The sequence below is a fragment of the Nilaparvata lugens genome, chromosome 5, assembly GCF_014356525.2.
Source record: "Nilaparvata lugens isolate BPH chromosome 5, ASM1435652v1, whole genome shotgun sequence".
NCBI lineage: Eukaryota > Metazoa > Arthropoda > Insecta > Hemiptera > Delphacidae > Nilaparvata > Nilaparvata lugens.
In genome coordinates, this window is record NC_052508.1 from 32,569,914 (window position 1) to 32,586,656 (window position 16,743).

Here is a 16,743-nt window from a genome sequence, read left to right on the forward strand (position 1 = left end):
ATATATATATATATATATATATATATATATATATATATATATATATATATATATATATATATATATATATATATATATATATATATATATATATATATATATATATATATATATATATATATATATATATATATATATATATATATATATATATATATATATATATATATATATATATATATATATATATATATATATATATATATATATATATATATATATATATATATATATATATATATATATATATATATATATATATATATATATATATATATATATATATATATATATATATATATATATATATATATATATATATATATATATATATATATATATATATATATATATATATATATATATATATATATATATATATATATATATATATATATATATATATATATATATATATATATATATATATATATATATATATATATATATATATATATATATATATATATATATATATATATATATATATATATATATATATATATATATATATATATATATATATATATATATATATATATATATATATATATATATATATATATATATATATATATATATATATATATATATATATATATATATATATATATATATATATATATATATATATATATATATATATATATATATATATATATATATATATATATATATATATATATATATATATATATATATATATATATATATATATATATATATATATATATATATATATATATATATATATATATATATATATATATATATATATATATATATATATATATATATATATATATATATATATATATATATATATATATATATATATATATATATATATATATATATATATATATATATATATATATATATATATATATATATATATATATATATATATATATATATATATATATATATATATATATATATATATATATATATATATATATATATATATATATATATATATATATATATATATATATATATATATATATATATATATATATATATATATATATATATATATATATATATATATATATATATATATATATATATATATATATATATATATATATATATATATATATATATATATATATATATATATATATATATATATATATATTGAGTAGGGCTACCAACTTGTACTGCTGTGTGTATACAGATTGAGTAGGGCTACCAACTTGTACTGCTGTGTGTACACAGATTGAGTAGGGCTACCAACTTGTACTGCTGTGTGTATACAGATTGAGTAGGCTACCAACTTGTACTGCTGTGTGTATACAGATTGAGTAGGGCTACCAACTTGTACTGCTGTGTGTATACAGATTGAGTAGGGCCACCAACTTGTACTGCTGTGTGTATACAGATTGAGTAGGGCTACCAACTTGTACTGCTGTGTGTATACAGATTGAGTAGGGCTACCAACTTGTACTGCTGTATGTACACAGATTGAGTAGGGCTACCAACTTGTACTGCTGTGTGTATACAGATTGAGTAGGGCCACCAACTTGTACTGCTGTGTGTATACAGATGAGTAGGGCTACCAACTTGTACTGCTGTGTGTATACAGATTGAGTAGGGCTACCAACTTGTACTGCTGTGTGTATACAGATTGAGTAGGGCTACCAACTTGTACTGCTGTGTGTATACAGATTGAGTAGGGCTACCAACTTGTACTGCTGTGTGTATACAGATTGAGTAGGGCTACCACTTGTACTGCTGTGTGTACACAGATTGAGTAGGGCTACCAACTTGTACTGCTGTGTGTATACAGATTGAGTAGGGCTACCAACTTGTACTGCTGTGTGTACACAGATTGAGTAGGGCTACCAACTTGTACTGCTGTGTGTATACAGATTGAGTAGGGCTACCAACTTGTACTGCTGTGTGTATTCAGATTGAGTAGGGCTACCAACTTGTACTGCTGTGTGTATTCAGATTGAGTAGGGCTACCAACTTGTACTGCTGTATGTACACAGATTGAGTAGGGCTACCACTTGTACTGCTGTGTATACAGATTGAGTAAGGCTACCAACTTGTACTGCTGTGTATACAGATTGAGTAGGGCTACAACTTGTACTGCTGGTGTATACAGATTGAGTAAGGCTACCAACTTGTACTGCTGTGTGTATACAGATTGAGTAGGGCTACAACTTGTACTGCTGTGTACACAGATTGAGTAGGGCTAACAACTTGTACTGCTGTGTATACAGATTGAGTAGGGCTACCAACTGTACTGCTGTGTGTACACAGATGAGTAGGGCTACCAATTGTACTGCTGTGTGTAACAGATTGAGTAGGGCTACCAATTGTACTGCTGTGTGTACCAGATTGAGTAGGGCACCAACTTGTACTGCTGTGTATACAGATTGAGGAGGGCTACCAACTTGTACTGCTGTGTACACAGATTGAGTAGGGCTACCAACTGTACTGCTGTGTGTATTCAGATTGAGTAGGGCTACCACTTGTACTGCTGTGTACACAGATTGAGTAGGGCTACCAACTGTACTGCTGTGTGTATTCAGATTGAGTAGGGCTAACAACTTGTACTGCTGTGTACACAGATTGAGTAGGGTACCAACTTGTACTGCTGTGTGTATTCAGATTGAGTAGGGCTACCAACTGTACTGCTGTGTGTACACAGACTGAGTAGGGCTACCAACTGTACTGCTGTGTGTATACAGATGAGTAGGGCTACCAACTTGTACTGCTGTGTGTACACAGATGAGTAGGGCTACCAACTGTACTGCTGTGTGTACACAGACTGAGTAGGGCTACCAACTTGTACTGCTGTGTGTATCAGATTGAGTAGGGCTACCAATTGTACTGCTGTGTGTACAGATTGAGTAGGGCACCAACTTGTACTGCTGTGGTACACAGATTGAGTAGGCTACCAACTTGTACTGCTGTGTGTACACAGACTGAGTAGGGCTACCACTTGTACTGCTGTGTATACAGATTGAGTAGGGCCACCAACTTGTACTGCTGTGTGTACACAGATTGAGTAGGGCCACCAACTTGTACTGCTGTATGTACACAGATTGAGTAGGGCTACCAACTTGTACTGCTGTGTGTATACAGATTGAGTAGGGCTACCAACTTGTACTGCTGTGTGTACACAGATTGAGTAGGGCTACCAACTTGTACTGCTGTGTGTATACAGATTGAGTAGGGCTACCAACTTGTACTGCTGTGTGTATTCAGATTGAGTAGGGCTACCAACTTCCTATTATTAATAATAAATACTACCACACACTTGCAATAGGATAATAGCAAGGCAGATAGATAAAATGTATAACGCTAGTCATCTGATCAAAGCTTTATTTCATTATGTTTAAAGATTTAGTTTTTATCTCACATAAAAGAACATGTATAAATAAATTGAAACTGGATATTTCAACACAAGACATTGAAACGGTGAAAGTTTGGTGTGAGGCAAAATAAAATCGACCATGAAAAGCTGTGATCGGATGACGAGCGTTCATAGCTAGGGTGAGAGGACTGTGTATTATTGACTCACACACTGATAGAACTGTCCTTTTCCTTTCATTAAAAATAAATCAGCACTCACTTAGAATAGGGTGGTAAGAGGAGTGTGTATTATTAACTCACACACTGATAGAACTGTCCGCGAATGCCGCCGGTGACGAACTTGGAGCCGTCGCGATGCCAGGAGCAGGCGGTGAGCGAGTCCTCGGGCGAGTGGTGCATCTTGACTCTGAGTTCGTCGGTGTCGACGTTCCACAGCCAGAGCTCGGGGCAGTCCTCGGGGCCGCAGGCGATCAGGTGCGAGCTGTCGGGCGACCAGGCCAGGTAGGCCACGCCGTAAGAGTGTCCGTCCAGCGTCTTGCGGTGATGACAGCTCATCGTGTCAGGGTCCACGTCCCAGATCATCACAGTCGTGTCCTTCGAGCCCGTCGCCAGCTTGGTGCCGTCCGGTGAGAATCGACAGTACCACACCTCGTCGCAGTGGTCGTTCAGCACCTGGACAGCAACAACATTCACAACATCAATCACCTCTGCCTCAATACAACAGCAACATTTATTCTGAACAATAATTCTAAAAAATTAATCATAATGAATAAAAGAATTTAGAATAGAATGAATTATAGAAATTTATAGAATAACATATTTGTTAGCAAATGATGAAAATATAAGAGAATATAAATTCAATAATACAAGAAAATACAAGTAAAATAAGGATAAGTTAAAAAGACATTTTGATAGTTAGTTTTATAATATAATTAGGCCCGGTTGCACAAAAGGTGGATAAATTTTAATCGTGATTAATTGAACGAGAACCAATCAGAGAAGACCTGTTAAAAAACTGCTTCTCAGATTGGTTCTCGTGAAATTAATCACGATTAAAATTTATCCAACTTTTGTGCATCCGGCACATTATAAAACTATAAATAAAACTACCTAAAGCTTATGTGGGCAACATCCACAAAATTGCCTTGTGAAATGTGAATGAATAAGCAGCTTGAAAATAATTACACTGTAAGACTTTCTGATAAAACTGATTCTCAATTATAATGATGAACATTGAAAATTATTTAATTTTCATGAAAATGTTATCAATGTTATGGTAGTCTCAAGTGACAGATAAATTAATAAAAACGTTTTGTTTAAGTTGGTAAAATATTGTGGTGAGATTGAGATACACTTTTGCAAGATATTCTGTATAAGATAGACACCGTATTTAAGCATTATCCAATTGTTGCATTAGAAGAACATTCAATTCATGTGGCAGTCACTAAACTGTATTGTGTAATAGGCTTTGGACGAACATTTCGAATAATACCAACACAATTAAAAAGTCATTTAATAATGTCTATTAAAAGCAAATACCTAACCTACTCTTTCACCTATGATACACAACTAAACAAAACCTTTCAGGTTATGTCCATCTATCTGTAAGCTTAGATTAAAAATTACATCGAGAGGCGCTGAAATCCTCCATTGAATGGGAGAAATGAAATAATTAAACATTAATACAGGGCCCGGCACATAAACCTGACGATTTTTGAGGGATAATAACTTAAGTGTGTTTCGTACAATTATTGAATCATATAATATATCAAATTGAAGATCAAATTTTGCAATTTATAGTGAATTACATAGATTACTCACAATTTTTTTTATTTGAAGATTATGTCATCCAAACAGACATTCACGCCTAATTCTAAAATATGCCATTGCTCACTCAATCATCACTTGTAGAATTACTACAATTTCTCGTTGAATGACTTCCTTTAGTTCTGTGGATTATTGGCTGCCCAATAACGGTAATTTTGCTTATTCACAAATCCCGACAAATGAAAATGTGCCTCGTCACTTACAAGAATAACTGCATCCTGGTGGACATTTTCGATAATGATCTCGCAAATGGCTTTGCAATGTGCCCAATAATTTGCATTAAGTTTTTGCACTAACATTAACTTATACGGATGCGGATGCTGGCGTGGAGAGAGGCGATACAGTTCGGCTGCTCCCGTCACCTGAGTCTCCTTTTCAACCGGCTTCGTGTCTGATTCGAACTCGAGTGGTGGATCACTATCTCTTATCTTATCGGCTGAACTTTCTTTCTAGAAAAGTGTGATTGTTGTGTCAACGGGCTCGTTTTCGGACAGTATACTCCTATAGATAATTAACGGACCTTAATATTGCTTGACTGTTTTTGTTGTTATCAATTTTCCTTTTCATATTTCTCTTTATATTATGTTTTCACTTGCATTTTAAATATCCTTCTGTGATTCCAATTGAATCACAGTATCATAACTCTATTTAAGAATTATTGCTTTCCTTCTTTATAAAAATATATCACAATATTAAATAGCCTAAATCAATAGTAGATTGAAATCAATAAGTGTGCTTTATAAGATAGGTAGCCTACAATATCATAACGCATAATTTTCCTATACTTACGACACGTCTTGTAGTGTTCTCTTTCTGCTTAATTACTCAATTGGGAAATGGATAATTTCACTCTCAGTCTGACAAATAAAGGGAACACCAAGCTTATTTACCGTGACTTTTCCTATAGAAAATCGTTTGAGAATCTTTCTGGTGAGATTCAATGGCGTTGTTCATCAAAGTCGTGCAAAGCGTCTCTAAAAACTGACAAAGCAATATCTAAAATAATAGAAATAGATTCTGCTGCATCACATAAACATAATCATCCCCCGCAATGTAATAATAAAACGGTTGAACATGTTGATTTATCAGTGATCATTGATGAGGATACTGATCGGGATCGCCCCCACCTAGTTACAATTAATTGACCCGTTGTTGGCTTCATCCGGAGCTGCCTTATCTTCTACACCAGTATATGATAATAAGGGTAAACCGTCTACTGGATTTGAGTACGAACAACATTCACTTCACTCTTTCGATGGAAGTGTTTGCTATGAGGGAAACAATTCTGATAATGTTTGTGATAAATGTTCTGTTAATGTTGGGGAGTTGAAGGGGAAAATGCAGGCATTGTCTGAGGAAAATGCTCGTTTGTTAGTGCAGTGGCATGCTGCAATAGATCGGTCCATTGTTAATGATAGGATTATTATGGAGTTTAATGATAAGACAACTATTGATTTTGGGACTCAAACAGACGATAAAGAAGGAGGGGAGGACTCTGTTGCTGCTGTCTTGTCAAGCTGCAGAGCGGTGAAGGCAGGTGCGGTGGGAAATATTATTAGTGATAATCTTGATAAGAAAAATGTATTTCTTAATAAGATCTCTGAACTAGCAAATGATTTGAAATTGAATGAAAAGCTATTGACAGATGTGGGAAAGAATGTTGGTTTGGCGAAATTGGCTTTGAATAGTTTCCGCAGATCATGCTCCTTGATTAATGCTGCCTGCAGAGATGTCAGTTCGCTTAGTGGGTTTGGTTTAGATAGAAGACTGCATTTGTGGGTTGATAGTCATGGTAGGGGGTTGCGTGAGCGTGTGGGCTCCTTGCTGCCAAATGAGTTTTCTTGTGTTGCCCACATTCTTCCAGGGGCAAGGCTTGAAGCTTTGACTGACTGGATGCTCTCCCCAAATGAGGTCAAAAACTGCCAACAAAAAGATTGGGTCGTCGTTTTGGGCGGTACTAATAGTATTAATAGTAACTCTGATGAGATCTGCAAGTCAGCATTCATGCAGGGGTTAATTGAGGTGATTGAAGCATATATAGAGAGTAATATAATCATATCCACTATTCCCTACCGCTATGATTTACCTGGAAGCTCACATATTAATAAAACTATAGCTGCTATAAATACACTCATAAGACGTTTAACTGATGTGTATCCGGTTCATGTACTAGAATTGTGTACTTTGGAGAGGCGGTTCCATACAAGCCACGGACTTCATCTGAATGGAATGGGTAAATTACTTACTGCTAATAAAATAAATGATATTATAAGGGGTGTTGATAGCAGATGTATCGGCCACCCCTCGTCAAGAGTGTCCTCATTTTCTTCCAAGGCAATGCAGTCAAGTGTTTCAGTCTCTCCTGGTTTAAATGATGATGGTTTGGCAGTTGACAGTTCCTTGTGCCCTGGTGTGGAGGATCATCACAATGTATTTGGAGATCAGCATTCTCTGTCTGATGTGAGTCAGCCTTTTCTAGGTTTCGATCTGGCGAATCATGTAAGTGTGGACACTCTGCTTGAGGATGGAAGGGATTGTCTGAATGATTCTGGAGGTCAGCAATCATTGTCTGACTCGAGTCAGCCTTTTTTAGGATTCGACCTGGCGCCCCTAAGAGTGATCTAAGTTTTGATATGCATGTAAATGAGTCAAGCCCTAATTATTTAGAGTCTTCTAGAAATAATAATAAAAAATTCCGATTGAATTTATGCTCCATAAATGTGCAGTGTTTAAGAAACAAATTGAATGAACTTGAAATCTTATGTAAATCACAGAATGTTGACATATTGTGTATCATAGAGCATTGGCTGGTTGAACAAGAGTTACCATTCTACCAAAATATTGATAGGCTGGCACTTACTGGCAGTTTCTGTAGACAGTCACCTTGGGGCGGTGTAGCTGTATATTTTAACAATAGGAATAATTTTACTATTAAACCACTTGACTTGTCAACTTACTGTGTGGAAGTTTCGGCGGAATTTGCAGGTTTTTATATTGTTGAGCTATCACTCATAGTGATATCGATGTATAGGTCTCCTAGAGGGGATGCAAACCTGTTTTTTGATAAGTTGGAGCTTTGTATTTCTTATGCACTGTCTGTGGGTCATTATGTGTTGATTGGAACTGACCATAATTTCAATGCAATTTATTCACCAAGGGATGTCAGGGTGTTTCTGAATGTTTTGCAGGGGTTTGGGCTGACAAGTTTAATAAGTGAGGCAACAAGAGGATGCTCAGCTCTTGACTCAGTTGTAACAAACTTAGATCCGGATTGTTTCACTGTGAATGTTAGCAAGGATCAAATATCAGACCACAAACATATCCTTCTGAGAGCTCGGTTGGCTTGCTATAGACGGGGTAAATCACTCAAAACTATCCAGTATCGATCATTTAATGAGAATTGTCTTCAGATTTTTTGTGCTTCACTACAGGATCGAATTGAGCCCTGGTTTAATATGATTTCAACGTTGTCAGCAAGGGAGGGGTTTACGTTTTTCTTTTGTAGTTTTAAGGAACTTTTTGATTCTTTGTTTCCTGTGAAGACTAAAAGGGTTTTCTCATCATCGGGGAGGGATGCTGGTCGACTGGGGGGTGGTCCAACCCGTCCAAGTTGCAATTGGTTCACTCCAGAACTTGAAGAACTGAGAGAGCTTATTCTGTTGGTAAGTGACATGTGTAAAACAAACCCTAATCTGAACATTGTATTGAAGAATCTTAGACATGGGTATCGCAATAAAATTAGGGAAACTAAATTGGAAGCAAACGCAAAACTCATTATGGAGTCTAGTAATAAAATAAAAGCTGCCTGGACCCTTATAAACAAAATAAGACCATCATCAAAGGAGACCAACAACTCATTTGCCACAGCAGATGACTTCAACAATTATTTTCTTGAATCAGTTGAGAAGATTGTGAATGATATACCAAATGACGGTGAACCTATTCAGTTTACTCACATGCCTGCCATAGTTTCTGAATTCACCTGGAGTCCTGTATGTGCTCAAGATGTAATTGAAGCGGTTTTAGGTTTCAGGAGTTCCAATTGTAAGGATATTTATGGCATGACCCCAAATTTGCTCAAGCAGATGATAGTTATTATTGCACCCATATTAGCATTGTGTATAAACAACTGTTTAGCTAGCGGTACTTTCCCTGAACAACTCAAAATCTCCAGAACAGTTCCAGTCTACAAGAAGGGTCCATATTGTGACACCTCAAGTTTCAGACCAATTTCTATAATTCCTGTTTTTGCTAAGATATTTGAGGCAATCATATTTGCACAACTGTATAAATACCTTGAGGAGCATGACCTCCTGGCTCCTTCTCAGTTTGGTTTCAGGAAGGGAAAATCTACTGTCATGGCTGTGGAATCACTGTTAGAATCGATTATCAATTCTTTTGAGGAGCGGAAATCAACTTTTTCAATGCTATGTGATCTCTCACGAGCATTTGACTGTATTCCTCATACAGTTATTTTAAAGAAATTGGAGCATTATGGCTTACAGGAATGCGCAATTCGGGTGTTTGAGTCTTACCTTTCTGAGAGAAAACAGATTGTACATTGGAATGATCAGTGCTCAATTCCTCTTCTGGTAAAACGGGGTGTGCCACAGGGCTCATTGTTAGGCCCATTACTCTTTCTTGTAGCAATAAATGATTTGCACTACTATCTAGCGGGAAATGTGCTGTTCTATGCGGATGACACTTCCTTGTTCTCTGCAAATAAGAGTGTCACCCAAGCTAAAGCAGATGTGATGGAGCTGTATGATAAAGCTCGTGATTGGTTCTCACTAAACAGATTGTCTCTGAATGAGGCAAAAACCCAAAGTATACTGTTTTCTCTATCTGATGTCAGTGAGTATTTGCAGCCGGTCCGATTATTGGGGTTCACTCTTGATGCCAAGTTACTCTGGGAACCTCATATAGACATGGTGTGCTCCAGTCTCAGCAGCATTGTCTATCTACTGAGAAGGCTGATGTCTGAACTGCCAATTTCGGTGGTCAGACAGGCCTATTTTGCTTTTTTTCATTCGAGGATGAGTTATGGTTTGAAATTGTGGGGTCATGCATCTAGCACTTCTAAAGTTCTGTTAATTCAGAAGAGAGCGGTCCGGGTGATTTCTGGGGCGGGCTATCTAGATCACTGTAAGCCCCTTCTTTCTAAAAATGGCATTCTATCCGTCATTAATGAGTTCATCTATCAATGTTTGAAGGATATACATCAGATGCAGGATAGGCTACCAAAGAGCAATGACATTCACAGTCACTTCACAAGAAACCGTGAGAGTATATATATACCAAGATGCAGACTTGAAAAGTCCAAGTCGAGCTACCCTGTGATAGGCTACAAATTCCATAACTTGCTACCAACTCAAGTTAGATCCTTGCCGAATAAACGTTTTCTCCAAGTACTTAGATCCTGGTTGATGTGAATCAATTTTACTCAGTAGAGGAATTCATTGCTGCTGATCACAACACCCTAGTCAATTTAATATAATACTTTTTTGTCTATTGATACCCAAGTACAGGCGACTAAATTATCTGATCTAATTGTAAATTTGCTTTTACTGATCTGTTTTATTTTATTTATTATTGTCTATTGTATGTATTGTATCTGTGCAATTTATTGTATGTTTCTTTAATGTGAATTGTGACTTGGCTATATGTAACTTCTATGTTCAACTGGCCCAATAAAAACTTGAAACTTGAAGAAAAGGCTAGCGCAACAGCATGTTTCGCTGCTGAAAGTCGTGAAGACCGTGTAACAGCTACTCAGGCGTTTTTCAGGCCTGTTGGTTTCGTTTTAAAGCGGACAGCATGTTCCTGAAATTCTTTACCCACAACAAGATCTTATTCCTATTGGAAACAGGCGCGTGTCGATTCAAATTATTGAAATGTCTGCGACATAAACGCTGTGTTAAAATAACTGATTCATTATTTTTAAAATAAGCTACAATCACAGTCGCTTGATGTTCACTTGACCACGACATACTGGCTAATGAAATGGCAAGAATAGACCTGTTCATGTACAACATTCCCGTCTTTTCAATGACAGTGGTTCAAACATAACAATTACTACAAAATCGTCAGATTGATATGCCGGTCCCTGTATAATGATTTGACAGTAAGGTGGCTCCAGATCACTGGGAAATGATTTTGTAAATCATTCAAATCCAAAAAATGTTACTGCTGAAAACAGAGGCCCATCCAAAGGCACAGCCGCGCTGAAAGATCGACTGAATCACTCTTTTTCTGCAAATTTTACAATAATTATGAAGACACAATCAAAATTCAAACAGCAAAGGTTGATATCCAACTGCATAGATTTTCTGCTCAAACCACATCCAAATTTTGACAGGAAATTCAATGGCTGCTAGTGTAAACCATCCACCACAGGGAGAGACAGCCTGTCTAACCTAACCCAAAAAAATCAATTCCAACCTAACCTGCAAATTGTACTTTGTCTGTAACTCATAATTATAATGTTGAGAACTCGATAAAATATTGCAGTTTATTATGGATCATGAAACAGGCTCTAAAACATATTTGTTTTCAGTAGGCTACGAAATCAATCATGATTATCAATATTGTTATTCAACAAGTCAAATAAGTAAAACAATGAGAGCTGGTATGTGCTGACTGACCTGAGTGGTCTCGCAGGGAAACTGATCGCGGGAGCAGTGATGATCGACCAGCAGCGAAATGGTGTCGAGGTTCTCCTCGCTCTTGGTGTTGTGGTAGGGGCAGCGGTCCTTCTGAAGTTCCACTGCCTGAGTCAGCAGCGTGTGTAGTCTGTCGACAAAAACAATGCATTATCTACAAATATCCAATATACTCATTTCTTTATTTAGCAGTTCATCAAATTGACATAATATACTTAAAATTAATTGATTACTTATTGTACAGTAAAGAATTGGATTGGACAGAATCGTAATAAAATAAGGAAGGTATGTAGAAAGAGGTTTGGACACGCGGTCATTTTTTTGCTAGTTGAAAAGTTTGTTCACTTGTTGCTAACCTGAGCTGATGAACAGCTTATTAGTTTAAAGAATACGGCCTAATATAATATTATTATAGTATACATAGTGTAGTATATTTTGATAGGATATATTATGGAATTGTGTCTTGCTAAAAAATTAACATTGGTGTCATGACCTCTATCCATGGATCATGAACTCTACCTTGAGGAAGATCTCAACGGGATTTCCATATTTTTCAATGGAAAAATTCTAAATGTCTTGTAACGAGGTAAATTCGTTACAAAGGATAGTTCTAGGAGTTACGGATAGTTATTGCTAAACTGCCTAGAAAATCTCGCAGCTAGATTTTAGATACGCAGGTTAGAGACCCTTCTCTAGGACGTGAGCCTGTGCCCTGAAACCCTTCCTTAGGATGCGAGACCTCCTGTCAGCGGCCTGTTACCTCCATAAAATCGGAAACAGCCATTAGAACAAGGACTAATTGGAAGAGTGGTCAATACCGGGGCAGGCCAGCAATCAACCCATGCCAGAAAAGCTCTCTTAGAGGCTGGTTCCCGCCCGTCCAATCTACTCAAACTCAAATCTACTAAGAAACCAGTCTACTAAAAAAGAAAATGTTGCTTGTTGCTTGCTCGCCCCACTCACAGCACGACTGAGCGAGGTCGATCAGGAGAACAACCCAAACATTAATCAGGTTACTCAGACGGTAGAACGAGTGCATCTGATAATTATTCATTGTTAGTATATTTTGTCCATAATTAGTTTTGCCTCACTCACCTGGCTACGAACATACAGAGAGCAACAAGGTGCTAGCGACTGGGTCACTCTTGTTATATGGATAACACACTATTCGACCTTGTTTCTTTCAAGAGAGTTAGCCAAATTTGTAGCTATTTGCAGCCTAAGCAGCTCTTTCTAAACAGCTTCAGAAAATGTATATTAATAACTGAATTTCCGCAGGTAATTGATTAATTTATCGACACTAGAACAAAATAATCGCTTTCCTAAGTCAAATGGTTTGAAATAGAATTCTATTTGAATTTCAATTAATATAGTATTAGGTTCAAGTAACACTTCAAAGGTATTTTTGAGGTAGTAGCTGAACTATTAAATTCGAATTGATTGTAGGAATATTGTTGTGATGTGAACAAGACAGCAATAATGGGTGGATACCTTCTGGGTGGAAGCATAATTGTGGGCGGAAGAAACTCCTGCAGGCGATCCATGAGCAACGTCCTCGACTTGTGGCCTTTGCCCGACCAGTTCGCTCGCGACATTAGATCTTCTTTGCCGCTGCACATCATGAAACTGAAACCACAAGCACACTCACTGTCAATCAATCTTTCATTATTGAGATAAAAGGTCATTCCATACATGTGTATTTCATTTTACAGTTATCGCTAAGAATTGCATGTACAGTTTTAAAAAGAAGAGAAATACAGCAACAAAAAACTTGAAATTGCAAGAAAAGTTGAATATGGGAAAATTTATTCATGTAAATGCTAATAAATATTCGAAAAATATTAATCGCTGAAACATAATAATATTCAATAAATGCAATTTGAAAAAAATGTATTTTTATTTAATCTAGAGGGCCGGAATCATGCTAATGAAGCAATGACTCAATTATCAGAGCTCAGAAACAAATATACTCTGAAACTACTCTTTTTTGAAACTTATTCTTTTATTATCAATTATTATTACAAATTGGATTCACAAACATAAAGATATAATAAAGCGTTTTGCAATCAAATTCAAATATAACAAATTATTACAAATTGGATTCACAAACATTAAGATATAATAAAGCGTTTTGCAATCAAATTCAAATATAACAAACAAACAAATTAATTAGTACATTTGATTTCATAAGTTTTAACAGAAAAACACTTCACTTATACAGGCTATTTTTGTACAAATTAATAAAAACAATATGAAAACTTGTAGTACCCCTTATTAAGAACTTTAAAATATTACTTTAATATTTGTTGTAATATTTTAAAGTTTTTAATAATAAAAGGTACTTCAATATTAGTTGTATTCAAATATAACAAATATATTTTACCAAGTGAATTTGGGGTTTTCAGTGATCTGCATTTCAAATATAGAAAAATGTGAATGATTTTTTTTCTGATCAGTAAGATATATTCCGTTAAACAACAGAACAATTTATGACAGAAAACCAAGTACAGTGCATCAATAATTGATTATTAATGAGGTACCTGCTCAACTGATGAACCTTGTCGGTGTTGTGTTGGAGAGGAGTCAGTTCGTTGCGCAACACATGCAGAGCATCGTACAGCCGGCCGTCCTCCAGAAATTCAAGGTACTTTTGTTCCAGTAGAAGAAATTTCATTTCCTGAGAAGAAAAACACTATTAGAGTGAAGTATCTTTTAGGAGATTGTAACCACAGATAATTACTCCAAACCATTAGCCATCAAGTAACCATTAGTCAAGTAAACTCTGATTTGAACTCTAAAAGCAATTTTACTACCTTGAAGTACAAGGTTGTTTGGTACTTCTTTGTGTTTCTTTGACTGATACTGTGATGTGATACATACCATTATTCCTTTACCATGTGATCCATTTCAATAATGTTATAGCTATTCAAGTCACGTGGCCGGGAGGTGGCCGTTTGCAGGGCGAGTATGATGTTTCTAGTCGAGGCCTTGAGGTGGGTTTTCGTTTGTGCGTGAATGCCGTCGTCGACCACGACAGGGTGAGGATCTCAGATTGGGTAGATTTCAATTTGTTTAAATAACCTAAAAGATTATGTTGCATTATATTTTTTAATGGGGAGAAAGATCATATTTTGCAGCTCTCACATGGGGATCTTACAATTCAGCCGACGTTTGCTCAAAGTATGACTCATCACTTTTCTCAAAGTCTAACTTCCTTAAAAATATAGATAGAAGATTTATGATTTCGGATTTGGATTCAGCAACCCCAAATTCTTCAAAGCGTACGTCTCATTTTCGAAAATACCCGAAAACAAGTGAGTTATGGCTGTTTTTAATATAGCATTCCATTATCATATAACTATTTATAGTGAAAATGTACTAAGATAATAATTATTCTGCCTCACAAAGGGACAGGCAAAGGTTTTAAGAAGATTTTAAACACTTGAAAAGTTTAAACATGAACAAGTTCTAGTTTTCTAAAAAAATTAAACTTTGAAAAGATGAATCCAAATATGGAATCAGAAATCATTTTTCTTTATCACCCAATTAAATACGAGAAAAATAAATCTTGTATAGTAAACTTAATTGAATTTCAAATTGTCATTCAACAATCTAATTTATCAGGTTCAAATCGTTGAATATCACTCCAAATTCCCAGTAATTATTGACTTGAAATCTTTGCAACAATCAAAAAAATCTGGTATGAAGATACAGTATAAACACTGTGCTGATCTGAATCGGTCCATGGTAATAATAGGAATTTAAATAATAAAATATGTCATTCTATTCAAAGTAAAACAAAACTGATGTTTGTGTTTGTATTAGAACTGCTGAGTGGATATTGCATAATGAAAAATTCATAAATAGTCCATACCAGCCTGGCGACTTCGATGCTATTTACACTCGATTCGTTATTGGAATCTCGTTTTTTTTCTATCAAAGAGTGAATCCGAATGAAAACCATGTATCATAGTACAAAGCAATTGGATTAAACTTAAATTCTGTTGGATCAAACATATGATATATTTGACAAGTTGCGCTTAATCTGGGGCAAGGACGGCTAAAAATCAATCGTACCAAAATCGATGTGCATGTAACTGGCTTTCGAAGATATATAGGATAATCTATTCTATCATCAATTTAATGATTTTCACAAAAATGTTCAAGTGAAAACGTTGTGCGCAAACCTACTGCCATGGGGAGACAAAGAAATTGATAAAAAGCTTGATCGCTTGAATAGTGATCTGGATATCTGTTACACGTTTTTAGTCTGAGACATAACATGATAATTATGATATTAATAACAGAATTCATTCAAGAATGCATTTAACAATATAGAAGAGTTATTTTCGATTTTTTAATCGGCAGGAAAACGTTGGTTTTTCAAAGTTATTTTTGGGTATTTTCAGAAATAAAAATTCTGAAAAAAATGCATTATTCCACCAAATTTCTCACACGGATACAGTGTAAGTTATATTATAATAGCTACAGTACATACGTACTGTATAGTACAGTGCCTGTTCGTTTTTACTGTATAAATTATATATGATAATAGAAAGCTATATCAAAAACAACCATAACTTCATTGTTTTCGGGTATTTTCGAAAATGGGACTTACGCTTTAAAGAATTTGGGGTCGCTGAATCCAAATTCGAAATCAGAATCTTTCTATCATCATTTTCAATAAAGATAGATTTTGAGAAAAAGTGATGACGAGAGAGACGAAGGATCCTCATGTGAAAGCCGCCATTTGTCCGCTAGTATCTCGATCTAGACCGGTTTTTGCTGCCTCGAAGGAAATGACGTGACAAAAGCCGGTTCCTGGCTCAGGATCCCCATGTGAAAGACTCAATTGGACTCAATGTACTTCGACAAAAAACGTGAACACTGTTCAGTGTTCAAGGTGCACGTTTCCTATCGT

General features: G+C 35.3%; 1 protein-coding gene across 2 annotated transcripts in view; it reads right to left on the reverse strand.

The window, feature by feature from the left end:
* The window catches only part of LOC111057152 (WD repeat-containing protein 26), a 59,658-nt gene that overhangs the window by 33,754 nt on the left and 9,161 nt on the right, over positions 1-16,743 (reverse strand). For both annotated transcript variants that reach the window (XM_039428192.1, XM_039428191.1), the window contains exons 4-7: positions 14,363-14,499; positions 13,314-13,448; positions 11,805-11,952; positions 3,634-4,005 (exon numbers count right to left, since the gene is read on the reverse strand). In XM_039428192.1, the coding sequence (XP_039284126.1) occupies positions 3,634-4,005; positions 11,805-11,952; positions 13,314-13,448; positions 14,363-14,499 (792 nt within the window). The remainder of the gene's footprint in view (positions 1-3,633; positions 4,006-11,804; positions 11,953-13,313; positions 13,449-14,362; positions 14,500-16,743) is intronic.